This window comes from Rhamphochromis sp. 'chilingali' (assembly GCF_963969265.1).
Source record: "Rhamphochromis sp. 'chilingali' genome assembly, chromosome: 9".
Taxonomy (NCBI): Eukaryota; Metazoa; Chordata; class Actinopteri; order Cichliformes; family Cichlidae; genus Rhamphochromis; species Rhamphochromis sp. 'chilingali'.
In genome coordinates, this window is record NC_137936.1 from 30,254,326 (window position 1) to 30,266,463 (window position 12,138).

General features: G+C 42.8%; 1 protein-coding gene across 3 annotated transcripts in view; it reads left to right on the top strand.

Moving 5' to 3' along the window:
* Positions 1–12,138, top strand: part of arhgef10la (Rho guanine nucleotide exchange factor (GEF) 10-like a) — a 125,031-nt gene that overhangs the window by 43,296 nt on the left and 69,597 nt on the right. For all 3 annotated transcript variants that reach the window (XM_080890589.1, XM_080890587.1, XM_080890588.1), the window contains 4 exons: positions 1,656–1,801; positions 2,711–2,883; positions 7,170–7,285; positions 8,618–8,745. In XM_080890589.1, coding sequence (XP_080746715.1) covers positions 1,656–1,801; positions 2,711–2,883; positions 7,170–7,285; positions 8,618–8,745 — 563 coding nt within the window. The remainder of the gene's footprint in view (positions 1–1,655; positions 1,802–2,710; positions 2,884–7,169; positions 7,286–8,617; positions 8,746–12,138) is intronic.

The window sequence follows — 12,138 nt, forward strand, 5'->3', positions numbered from 1 at the left end:
TCTGAACAAATGCTGCTCTGAATAAGAAGAATTAGGGGGTAAATGAGACATTTAATTGGAAACTGTAAGAGAGCTATCTCTTTCACCCTGTCGCTCTCCCTCTTCCTTTCTCCCTCTCTCTCCTCTTTACCTCCTCTCTATTCCCCTCTTGCACTCCATTGCTTACTCTCTTGCTTACCTTCTCACTCAGCTTATATACTCTTCTTCTCTTTCTCTAGTGTGACTGCTTTTTTCTCTGTCTTCTTCACTTTTTCACCCTCCCCTTTTTACTTCTCTCTATCAGCCCCTGCTTTCCAGGACTCCGAGATGAGCTGATTCGGCCAATCTCCTCCACTCACACAGAATTCCATTTGCTGCGGTGACACTGCAGAATTCCAATAGGAAACACTCGCCTCTATTGCCCCCATAACTATCCAATGAAATATTCATTCTTTGTCTCAAAGTATCTAAGTCACCAGAACAGGACAGATAACCATGCGAGAGAGTTTCATACACGCACATACACAAATGCACTCACATGAGCGCACATGCACAGTGCACTGCCGTGTGTGTCTATTGATGCTTGAAGACTTTAAGAATGTATTCTCATAAGAGCCCACATCTCGAAGGAGCTGTATGGTTTTGTGCCCATCAAATAGCAGTCCAAGTCAGACTAATGAGTCATTCTGTGAGCTATCTGAGCCAAAATCAGCTACTTCTTGTAGATAGGACATTCTGTTTTCTGAAATGTGGTCAGCTGCGTTGTTGCACTGCAGGTTGTAGAATGAACGCAGCAGAGAGTTTCATTATTTGCTAAAATTCGTGCCTTTTAGCGAGCACAAACATCAATGTATCAGGATGTGAGCTTCATCTTTGAACTTAACCTGGTGCTTGCACTACAGTGGTATTCTTTTAATTGTGATGAGTCTAGCTTATTTTGGTGCAGTGTGCATAAAATAAAAGTATTGATTTAGCCAGTCATAAAAGAAGCTGGACCAAAGTGATAAAAAGCTTTCCTTTGCCATTTCTCTTAGACAAACATATGGATGACTGAAAAGGAAAGCATGTGCCAACATAGTGTAGCATAAATTCCATCTGTTATTGGATTCTTTAACTGTGTCTCTGTGTGGGTGTTCGTGTTAAAGGGGTGCACGCAACAGCTAATGCATTTGTATACCCGTGTAGTTGCCCTGTTGTGGTGGAAAGGATTGCATGTCCAAGTGTTCATAAGCTAAGCCAGTTTGGATTCTGTGTTAGTGGGATGGTGGAGAGCATAGTATAGGCAACAGGACAAGGAATAATTGTAAGCATATTTCTGAAGCATTGGGCGAAAAAAATCCGGGCAAACCTTTCTTGCCCTCAAATTAAACTGAAGGTTGGCTTTATGATCCTCTCTCATTACTTAAGAATAGTATGAAAAGCAGAGATAGGCAGAAGGGCATGCGTGGGCTTACTTTAACTAAGTCTGTAGAATAAACGTGCTTTAGATGTATTTGCGTATACATTCAGGACACACACATTAAACGACCTTGGGAAGGATGAGTGTGTTGCTAATCCCTGATCTGTCTGTTCCTCCAAGCCTGACTTGTGCGTCCTCCAGGCACTGAACTCCAGAGGACTGGCCCTTTGTGATACTGTCTTCTGTGCCTCTGATCTGATTGCTGTGTCCCTTTTAGCAACTGAACTCGGAGCAGGGGTCACTCGTCCTTTGTGAGACGCTTATTGAGACTGTGTATGGTGAGCGGGGACAAGTCCTGAAGTCGAAGGAGAGAAAGGTCTTCCTCTTTGATGATGTACTCATCTGTGCCAACATAAATGTCAAGTAAGTCCCTCTTGTAGAGCAAATTGAGCTAAATGCCCTTGCATCCTAGAACACTTTGCTAATGCGTTCCTAATGTGTAGTTCTAGCATGAAGTTGTGTGCAAGTTGCGAAAAGACAGTGTGGTACGCTGCACGGTTAGAAGAAATTGCTATTAGGTGGCAAAAGGCTCTAATGTTGTGCCCTAGGTTTCGCAAAGATATTTTGGCAAACTGCATAGTAAAGAGAAATAGCTGCTAGGGGTTTTGAGCACTATCTGGAATTGCAGCAGCTTTATCAGCTTTAAACAAATGGTAGAATACCTAACTACAGCTTCAGGACTTCTAGATTACTGACATAAAACATTTTTTGGTTTCTGTCCAATTTATCTTATGTGACAGCACCATTGATCACATCTCTCTCGCTCACTCTCTTTCTGCATTTCTCTCACTCTTCCCTGTCTCTTTCTGTCTGTCCCTCTCTTTCTTGAGAGAAGTAAACAGGAAAGGGATTTGTATATTTTGCAAAGCCCCTGTCAAAGATGTCGCTTAAAGCCTTCTTGTTCAGCCTTCAAAGCAATTATCACTCTTCGTCTCATTCAACTCGAGTGTCCCGAAGTTGACTTTGTCTGCCCTCCAGGAACTTGACAAACCGATCACAATGTTGATTGTCTGCGTGATTACAGGAATACATGAATAGCAATGAACTCCTCCTCACAGCCAGGGGTACAATTTTGGTGAGGAACATGGGTGATCATAAAAATTCTAATTCCCACTACCAACCACCTTTGTAACATTTCGCAGAGCATCTCGTTCCATCGAGTGTTTGGTGTAGTGCTTTTAGCGGGAGCATTTGGCTAGAGCGAGGTTTTCTCTTGAGTAGTTTTCCTTTTAATTACATCCCTCCTTTTTTTTCTCTCTCCGTCTCTAACAGAGGGCCTCCAGATATCAGCAGCCTAGTCCCTGTTGGCCCCAAGTACACCATTAAGTGGAGCGCCCCCCTACTACAGGTGCAAGTAGTAGAAGTTGGGCAGGAGGGCTCTCAAAGCAAAGACACCTTGTTCCAGCAGAGTGGGGCTAAGAGGCCAAGTGGTACCTTCACGTCAGGTAAAAACAAGAATGCGAACACGCCAAACTGTCTTTTCTCATTTATTTTGTTAATCTCATCACTGGGACTGACTGTTAGCCCCAGCCCTTGCTTCCGACTCAGCAAGCCTAATCTGTTTCTGTTCTGAAGCATCGCATGGAGGGGAGGAGATGCGTCCGCGCTGCTTGTCACTCTGATTGAGGATGTGTTTGTGAGGAGGATAGTGATGATGGTCACTTGTTCTCATCTGCCTGGGGTGTTTTATCTTGGAGAGCGATGTGGGGCTAGTGAGCCCCCTGCTGCATCATCCTCGCAGTCTCATTTCACTCTCTGATAGACCACAAACACATCTAGAGTGGAGTCATCAATCTGCAGAGATTATTCCCTCCCTTTCCAGGCCCAATTAGAGAGCCAGTAGCTGTAGATAGGAATCTGTGGTTGAAACACTAGTTCTCCCACCACCCCTCACAAAACTCTGGTGTATACAGAGCTTGATGAGATCCCTGATAAATGTGCCATGGGAAAAGGGAGATACAAAGCCTTATCAGGATGTAATGCTACACACTTTTTAAAGTTGCAGCTCCATGACTTAAATATTAATGGCGCCTTCTTCAGAGCTCTCCGTGTCACGCTCGGTGAGCTGCTAGTGTTTTGAGAGTTGGTTTAGATTCTCAGAGGATTTAGTTTTTGCAGTTGTTCAGGTAGTCTGTGGTTGTATACTCACTACATTGCTGCAAGGTTTTGGGATCGTTTAGGGTTAGCTCTCACCCACCTGTCTGTCTTCCTTACCTGTGTACAACTCTGCAAATGTTATGCACCTGAGAGGTGCTGGATACTGATTCTAACATTCTCTGTTCTCTTTTTTTGCCATTTCGACACAGTGTGGTAATCATAATCATGTCTATCAAGAAACCTCTCTGAACATCTGGGGGCTGTTTCCCAAATTTTCATTCTGACTGGCTGTCCCATCTATTTAGAGTCCCCTGTGATGTCATTCAGGTTTCGGGTGTCTAGTCTAAATCCTTCTCTCGCTCAGCATGGCTCAAAATGGAGTCATTTTTCATCTTCTGCAGGCCCCAGTACCCTTCTTTATTGAAGAAAGCTGGCCTTCAGGGACATGCAGGCCAGTCTTTTTTACTCTACCCAATGAATCTGCCTGTGTCTCTATCGTGTTGTCTCTCTACTTCTTTTTACTAATACACAGAAGACCTGACAATGTTTATGGGTTGTTTTTTTTATTTCCTGAAAAGCCAATTGTGCCATTTGTTTACTCTCATGCTGTCTTACCTCGTTTTGCCCTTTTTATTGCTGCTTCCCTTTTGACCCACTCCCAGAAAAGCTATTTTTTTGTCAGAAGTGTAACAGCGGGCTTTGGCTGGGAGTCAGACAAGGATTTTGGTGCAGGTGTGAATCTGCATTGTCTCTAAAGCTACCAGCTAACATTACCGGTACAGCAGCTGAGTGCAAGGATGGACCCCTCTGGGCTCAAGCCTTCCACACCAGTGAGTTATATGCCAGGCGGCTCGTGTGGATAGCCGTGTCTGAGTGTATAAACCATATCGTGCCTCACCAACTGGATTACGCTGGATTACAACTCAGCACATTCACCTCTCTGGCCATAGCCAACAGCAAGCCCGCGAGGACTCGACAAACCTGCACAGGGTTCCCGGCAGTCTCCTCGGGGAGAAAAGAAAAACGTTGTTTTTGCGGCTCGCAGCCCACCTCTTTGTATTCAGATGTCTCACCTATTGATTTCCTTCCACAGATGACAGATGTCACTGTCTCTCTGTGTCAAAGATCCATTAAACCCCAAAAGCTGCAATGGAGCTTTTTAGATGAACAATACCAGGCTATCTCTCTCTGTCTCTCTCCCTTCCCTATTTTGGCTATACCCTAATTTCACGTATGCACGTGAATACACAGAAAGCTGCAGGTCCCATTGGACATGCATGCCTCACCAAGCCTGCCCACCAGCTCTGCTCTTCTGCTACTTTATTGTGTGGTAGTGATGACAGTGCAGGACAGCTCTGGAGCAAAAGCTACCTGCAGAATTTAATTAGGTGGTTCTCATAGTGCCTGCTGCTTGGGAGATGTGGGCCAGGGGAGCTAGGACTGAGGATGGCAGACAGGAGGAGACGCAACTATTGATTCCTGGCAGTAGGAGAGAGAGACTTTGAAGGAAGCGGAGCTCAAATCGATGCTGAATTTTGCGTCTAATGAGACACCTGCATTCCTTTTGGCCAGTAAAAGGGCATCATGGCTCCAAGTAACAGTTTCTCCATCTAATTTTTTTTTTTACTCATAAATTCACTCTCTGTAGTTCAACAAATAATTAAGATCGATCCATCTGCACATCGAACCTCTTTTATTAGTGCCACTGGAGTTTCAACAAAAGCAACTTTTCTTTCAGCACTTCCATGAGTTCTAAGGAACAACGTCACCATGTTCTTTACAGTTTTTGAACACTGTGACCTTGAAGCTTTTGCTTAAATATATAAAATTCTTTTAAAACCTAATCTGGCCAGTTGGTCCATAAACTGAGTACATTTATAATATAAACTGAAGTGGGATTGAATCAATTTATTTTTTATCACTCAATTAACGAGTGATACCGGTACCGGTCCGAGGCCCGGAGGTTGGGGACTGCTGCTGTAAACTGTCCACTTGTTACAGCTTCTCAAACCTGAAAAGTCTCTTCATTATTATCCACATTTATTTTTGTAACAGTAACATATGTAATATATTCCCTCATTACTAGCAGTTGTTGAACAACGTCTTATTCTTTAAATAACAGTAGAGGTTTGGAGTCTTCTCCCACCCCCATTCTCTGCGGCCTGCTGGAGCGGGAGGGCTAGTAGGAGGAGTTGGCCGTCCGACTGCGGTCTGGGGTGTGGGGCCTCCCTGCTGCTGCGGAGTCGGGGTGGTCTGCCTCTCCCCACCGCAGGGAAAAGGGTAACACCACCTGGGTCTGGGTGCAATTCCCCCCTCCAGGGGCAAGGGTACCTAGACCCGGTTTGTAGAGTACGCTTGGGGAGTGTGATTGTGTGTACAGCGTCTCTTTATGTCTGTCTCCACGTTGGTTGAGTGTGGAGTGAGTGCATATGAGAGCATGAGGGTGGGAATGGATGTTTGTGTCTGTGTGTGCCTGTATGTCTGTGTCTATATGTCAGGTTGGGTATCAGACGCCACCTCTCTGGGGACACCTCAGGCCCTCCAAGGTTTGGAGGCCTATCTCCACCCACCACCACTTCCCCTGCCGGTGGCGGACTCCCTCAGGTGTCGGTGTGTTGGTGGTTCTTTGTGTCTGGGGGTGGGCGTCCGGGTGCACACCGGCTCACTCCTTGGCGGCCGCTTGTCGGGGCCTGGGGCCTGGGGCTCGCTCGGGCCCCTTTGGAGGTGGGGTGCCCCCGGCCTCTCGGCCTAGGGCTCGGTCACTCAGGCGCAGCTGGGGGCCGGCGGAGCTCACGGGTGCGTCACTGCAACTCCCCCTGACTTCTGCTCCGCGGCTGCTGAGTGAGCCCTCATCTGGGACTCTCCTCAGCTCTTACTGGGACAGTGGCGCGGCTGCCCCTCTGTTGGTCTTCCATGGTCTCTTGTGTTCTGGGGGCCTCTGGATGTCTGGAGTTTTGATCTCCTCCATACCCGCTTCACACCCTGGAGGACGGGGCTGTGGCCCCCCCCACACTCCCTAGCAGATCATTACATGGAGAAACCTTTGGAATGCAAGCATGCTGATCCACACAGGTGTACACACATGGGTATTCACAGACGCGGACTAAAGCTTTCTTGGCTGCTGCCTCAAAGCACACTGTGCGCTGTCTATCTTGCGTGCTGCACAATATCGTTTATTACTTAGTAAATACTGATATCTATGACTAGCTAGTTTATTGTGATGGTGCTTTGTTTTCTCTATTATTATGTTGCTCTTTGTTGTTTGCTGTCTCCTCTGTTTGTTTTTGTTTGTTTGTTTTTTTTTTGTTTTTTTTTCTCCATACAGGTGACCCAGGAGTTTTTTTTTTTTTTTTTTCTCTCTCTTCCCCCCCCTTCTCACCGTCTCTTCTCCCCTTTGGTTTTCTTTCTCTCTCTCCCCCTCTCTCTCTCATTCATTCCCCCTGTCCTATTTATTAAAAAAAAAAAAAAAAAAAAAAAAAAATGACAAAGGATGAACTGAAGCTCTGCCATCACGTAATGTCGCATACTGCTGTTTCTGATGTCATTTAAAAAAAAAAAAAAAAAAAAAAAAAAAAAAAATAACAGTAGAGGTGGTCATTTCATAAACTCTCCAACTTTGTGTGTTGTCTCTTAGGTAGAGCAATCCTAGGCCCTCCACGGCTTTACCAGGAGCTACAAGAGCTACAACATGACCTTTCTGTTGTGGAAGAGGTCACTCTGCTCGTGGGTACATTGGAAGGGACATATCAGGTACTTGTCTCTTTATGCGACTTTTGCTGTTCCCGGAGTGTCTCACAGGGAAGTGTGTATCCCAGAACATTTGTAGTACAGCAAAATTAGCTGAAAGACAAGGCACTGGACATTGGCTTTGTCAGTCCAGCTGACTCTACGGGCCAAACCACAAAAGTCACAGTGTGTCGTTTGTCATATGGCTGCAAAGGCTAAATCTCTCAGAGTTTGCTTAGAGAACTTAATTGTCAACTATAGAAAAAGAAGAAAAAAATTTGCACTGACCTTGAGGCATGCTGTTCTCCTCTCAGAAACCGCTTTCAGCATCACAAATTATTCATAAATGCGTTATCTCAAGGCATGGAATGGAAATGGTTGAAGTATGGAATGTGTTCTGTAAACTGACAATACCTTCTAAGCCTTGAGAACACACTGAAGATTCACAGAGGTAGCAAAGACAACAATGAAGTATGCTCAGTTAAATTAAATCTCTGAACTCAGTGTAAACTCAGTGATCACATTTGGATAGTGAAAAGACCGTTTGGGGAGTCTGTTTCTGTTCCTGTAAAAGATATTGCAAAAGGCTTCAAGATGTTTTAAGTATGAACAATGAGATGTATAATATGCTTCTCGGATCACTGGTTTCAAATTCGTCTAATTATCAATAGTAGCACAACTGTGAGAATGAGATGCACCTCTCATATATTAAAGGAGTGTCAGATTTGTTATGTTGCAAAAGAAGCTGTCAGTACCCCTCCTGCAGAGTTTAAATCAGGGCACAGTAGTGCAGCACTGTCACATTAACAGTGCCATACACTGCATACAGTAACACCTCCGGGGAGGTATACTCCAGCAATCACCAAAGAACCTCTCAGGCTAATGGTGGCACCTTTGCCTCCCTGCACTTAATGTGCATAATGTCCTCAGGAAGAGTGATATTCGCCTTGCACTAAATGACATTCACTTTCCACAGAGTTCTAATATTGTCCGCTGAACAAATAGACAGAATATCTCTGCACAGCTCATTGACTTCAGAAAATAGATTTGATTCTGTTTGACTTGAGGGTCTATGTTTTACTGTAAAATGGATACTGGTACTGAAGTCAATTCAGAATTTCGCTTGATAAGATAAAAATGCTTGTTCAATATGTTATTTGAAGCACATTGCCTCAAATCACCTACTGCAGTTTTTTTTTCTCAAATGGATGTGTGGCAGTTTCTCAGTTTGTGTGCAACAGTATCAAGTACATCTATAGTATACACCTGTGCTCGGTGCACTTGGGTCTGTGCTAGATGACCTAGTGTACGCTAGAACTGAGAAACAATTTTTAACTGTGTGTTTTTCTGTCAAAGAACCTCAACACCACTGTGGCCCAGGACTGGTGTCTGGCTCTGCAGAGGCTTATCCGCATCAAAGAAGAACAGATCCAGAGTGCTAACAAATGTCGCTTACGCCTGCAGGTGCCTGGCAGGCCAGACAAGTGAGTAGTATTTCACATACAAATGTGGATCCAAGTAAAATGTACTGTTTAAGTGTATATGACATGAAGAGTAAAAACAAAACAAAACACCATTAACAGTAGTTCAAAAGTGTTTTTTGGTAAATGGTTTAAATGTTCAAATGATGAAATTACCAAACACTGACACAACCTGGCAGTCACATAAACCACTAAACGATAACACCCAGTGATGAGCGTTTTATAACCAATGAGTATATTAATTAGTTATTATATTACTGTGCATGTTCTATCACCGTGGAGAATTAGGCTTATGCTCGGCTAGAATCCATGCTCCCTATGCTTTGCAACATTTTTACTTTTCCATGCCAAGCAGCCGCCGAGGCTGATAGATGAAGCCCATGCGCAACGCAAAAAAACTGCAGTTCCTCAATTGGACACTTGAGCTTCAGTCATTTAAAAATTCCAACATTTTAGTAGAAATAAACATGTTTAAAATCTAATTGAAAAGATGTTTTTGGTCTTTATGATTTACTTATTTTTTTATATAACTGGCATACAACATATATTTCAACCATTTAAATTATATAAAGGCTTAAAGTTGTGACTTATTTGGTTTTTGGCACTTGGTGAGTGCTATTTTGTCTCTGTTGTGAGAGTGAGAAAAGTGGTGCTTAAAAACACAAAAATCTACAACCACAATTTAAAAAAAATGTTGGAACGTTGTGTAACTTGCAAATCAATACAGAATGTAATAAGTTACAGATATTGTGTTTTAAACTGACAAAAATCTAAAAGATAAAAAATGGCAGAAAAATTCAAAAAACGTTCCAGAAACATCTGGAAACTGAGGAGACCAGTTGCTTGATTTGTGGGAGAATAATGTTGTCCCCTTATTGTCGGATATAGGATTCTAGCTGCTCCTTGGTTTTCTTTGCTCTTTGTTTTTTTTCTGTTCCGTGTTATCAAATGTTTTTATTTGTCAAAGTCTGGACTGCAGAAAGGTCAGTTCAGGACTCAGACTCTTTCATTCCTAAGCCTTGTTGTTGTAATAGGTGTAGTATGCGGGACAGTATTGTCTTACTGAAATATTCAAGGTTGGTCTAAAAACTCTATATATACACCTTTCTGTATTAATGGTGCCATTTCCGTATGCACAAGTCCATACAGTCAGGATTTGTTATTTTGCTCTGATAACAAGCTGGGTGGTCTTTCTTCTCTTTAGTCTGAAGAACATGGCTTACATTTTTTCAAAAAAAGAATTTACAGTTTTCCGTTTTCCACTTTGCCTCTTTCAATTTAAACGAGTCTTGGCTCAGAGAAGACAGCAGCGTTTCTGGATCACGGTCACATATGGCTTCTTCTTTGCATGGTATAGCTTTACCTTACATGTGTGGATGGCATTGCAATCTGTGTTTACAGACGCTGATTTCTGGAAATGAGTCCATGCAGTGATTGACACGACAAAGTCAAGTCTATTTTAATGCAGTGCTGTCCAAGGGCCCAAAGGTTATGAGCATCCAATACTGAGTTTTGACCTTGTCCCTTGCACACAGAGATTTCTCCAGTCACTCTCCATTTTGTGTTGATATTATGTATTATTATGATGATAAGAAATTCAAAGTCTTTGCACTGGGAAATTTTATTCTGACAGGGCAGTTTTTTGCCTCTTTGAGGCTCTTTTTTTATACCCAGTCACATTGCTGACCTGTTGCCAATTAGCTTAATTAGTTGCAAAATGTTCCTCCAGCTGTTTCTTTTTAGTACCATTTACTTTTCCAGCCTTTTGCTCACAACTTTTTAGAGTTGTGTTACAGCCATTCCATTCCATTACTAGCATAAGCTGATTACTGCTCTAGGGCTTTTCTAATGGCTGTCCACAAACCGGTCGCTGATTTCACAGTGGGTACATCCATCTTTTATATACAGTCAGTTACAGTTCCAGCTGGCAAAAGCTGTGGCTGGAAGCTTTCTGTTTTTGGGTACATTTGTGCATATGTTGATACATCTCACAACATTTCTTAAGTGCCTTGAGGAAACATTTACAGCTTTGGCACAAAAATTCACTTGGACTCATTTGATTAGATTTTAGAATTCAGAGGTTAATCTCCTGTTTCAAGAACACAGCATCTCAGGAACACTTGAATTCATTTATATTTGCAGCAAATGGTCACGAGTAAATGTTGAAACAAATGTTTTTGGCATTTATTTTTTTTAACATTGACTTTTTATTTATGGTATTTTTTTAAATGCCTAAATTCATATATTTTTATATTTGTTAATGTGACAGAGGCAGAAAATACTGGAAGAAAAATAGGAATGGGTAAAAGCAACAGGAATTGTGGTGACATACATGCTCTTAGAACCGTGGGCCAACAGGCACCTTGACCTTTTGCAAATCAGAGGTGGGAACAGTTTGTTCTGTCGTGACTGCGTAATTACCCAACTCAAATAATTCATTTTATTCAGTGCTTGGATTGAATAATGAATTGTCTCCACAAAATTTTCTTTTTCGAGCGTATAATGAGAAACGTTTTTTGCTTTGGCCTTTACTTAACTCTCGGCCCCTAATGTGTAATTTTGATGAATTGCCCGGTAATATCTTTCTACATTTACAGTGTGTTTATAGTGTCTTGAAATGCAAGATATTCGGTCCTATAATTGGATTTCCTAATATAAATGTTGTAGTCTTATAGTTCTTTTATTTAGTTTTATTAAGTCACAGAAAATTTGTAAAATGCAATACTATGAACTTTCAGGCATGTTTTCTTCAATAGTCCAAAAACAAAAAAACATTTGATTTTTTTTATTGTCTTAGGTTAAAATACAAAGCTGCATACAATGCACAGAAGGTTACCTTGCACAGAAGTGCTAGTGTTACATGTTGAGGTGCATCCTGGTGGGTGGATTGACTAATGAATGACTGAACACCTACTTAGAGACCAACAAAGACGGCAAGGAGAGAGCATATGAGTAGCTTAGAGTGCTGGAACAAGAACTGGAAAATAGCAAATAATGGCAGATTATAATGGATTCCATTTCGTGGCTTCTGCTGGGAATAGGATAAGAAAGAGGCAAGGGAAGACAAAAAGAGAAAGATTGCGATAAAGAAGCCAGAGCCCTGCTGAGACATACTAAGCAGGGGGAGGAGAGGAAGAAAGAAAGAGTGAGAGTGATGAGCGACCTCCCCCATGAAAGATTTGGCTTGGTGCCGGCAGGGCAGCGGCAGTCAGAAGAGTGGGCCTAATGCTTCAGAGCCAGAGAGAATCTAACTGTGCCAAACCAAGCTAAAATGACAGCTTGAGCAGCGGAGCTGTGCAGATCACTTCTCCCACATCTCCTAGCTTCCTCATCGGCTGTCACACCAGGCCTGCAGGGCCAATCTGCTTACTCAGATGTTTGGTGGAGCCAGATGCC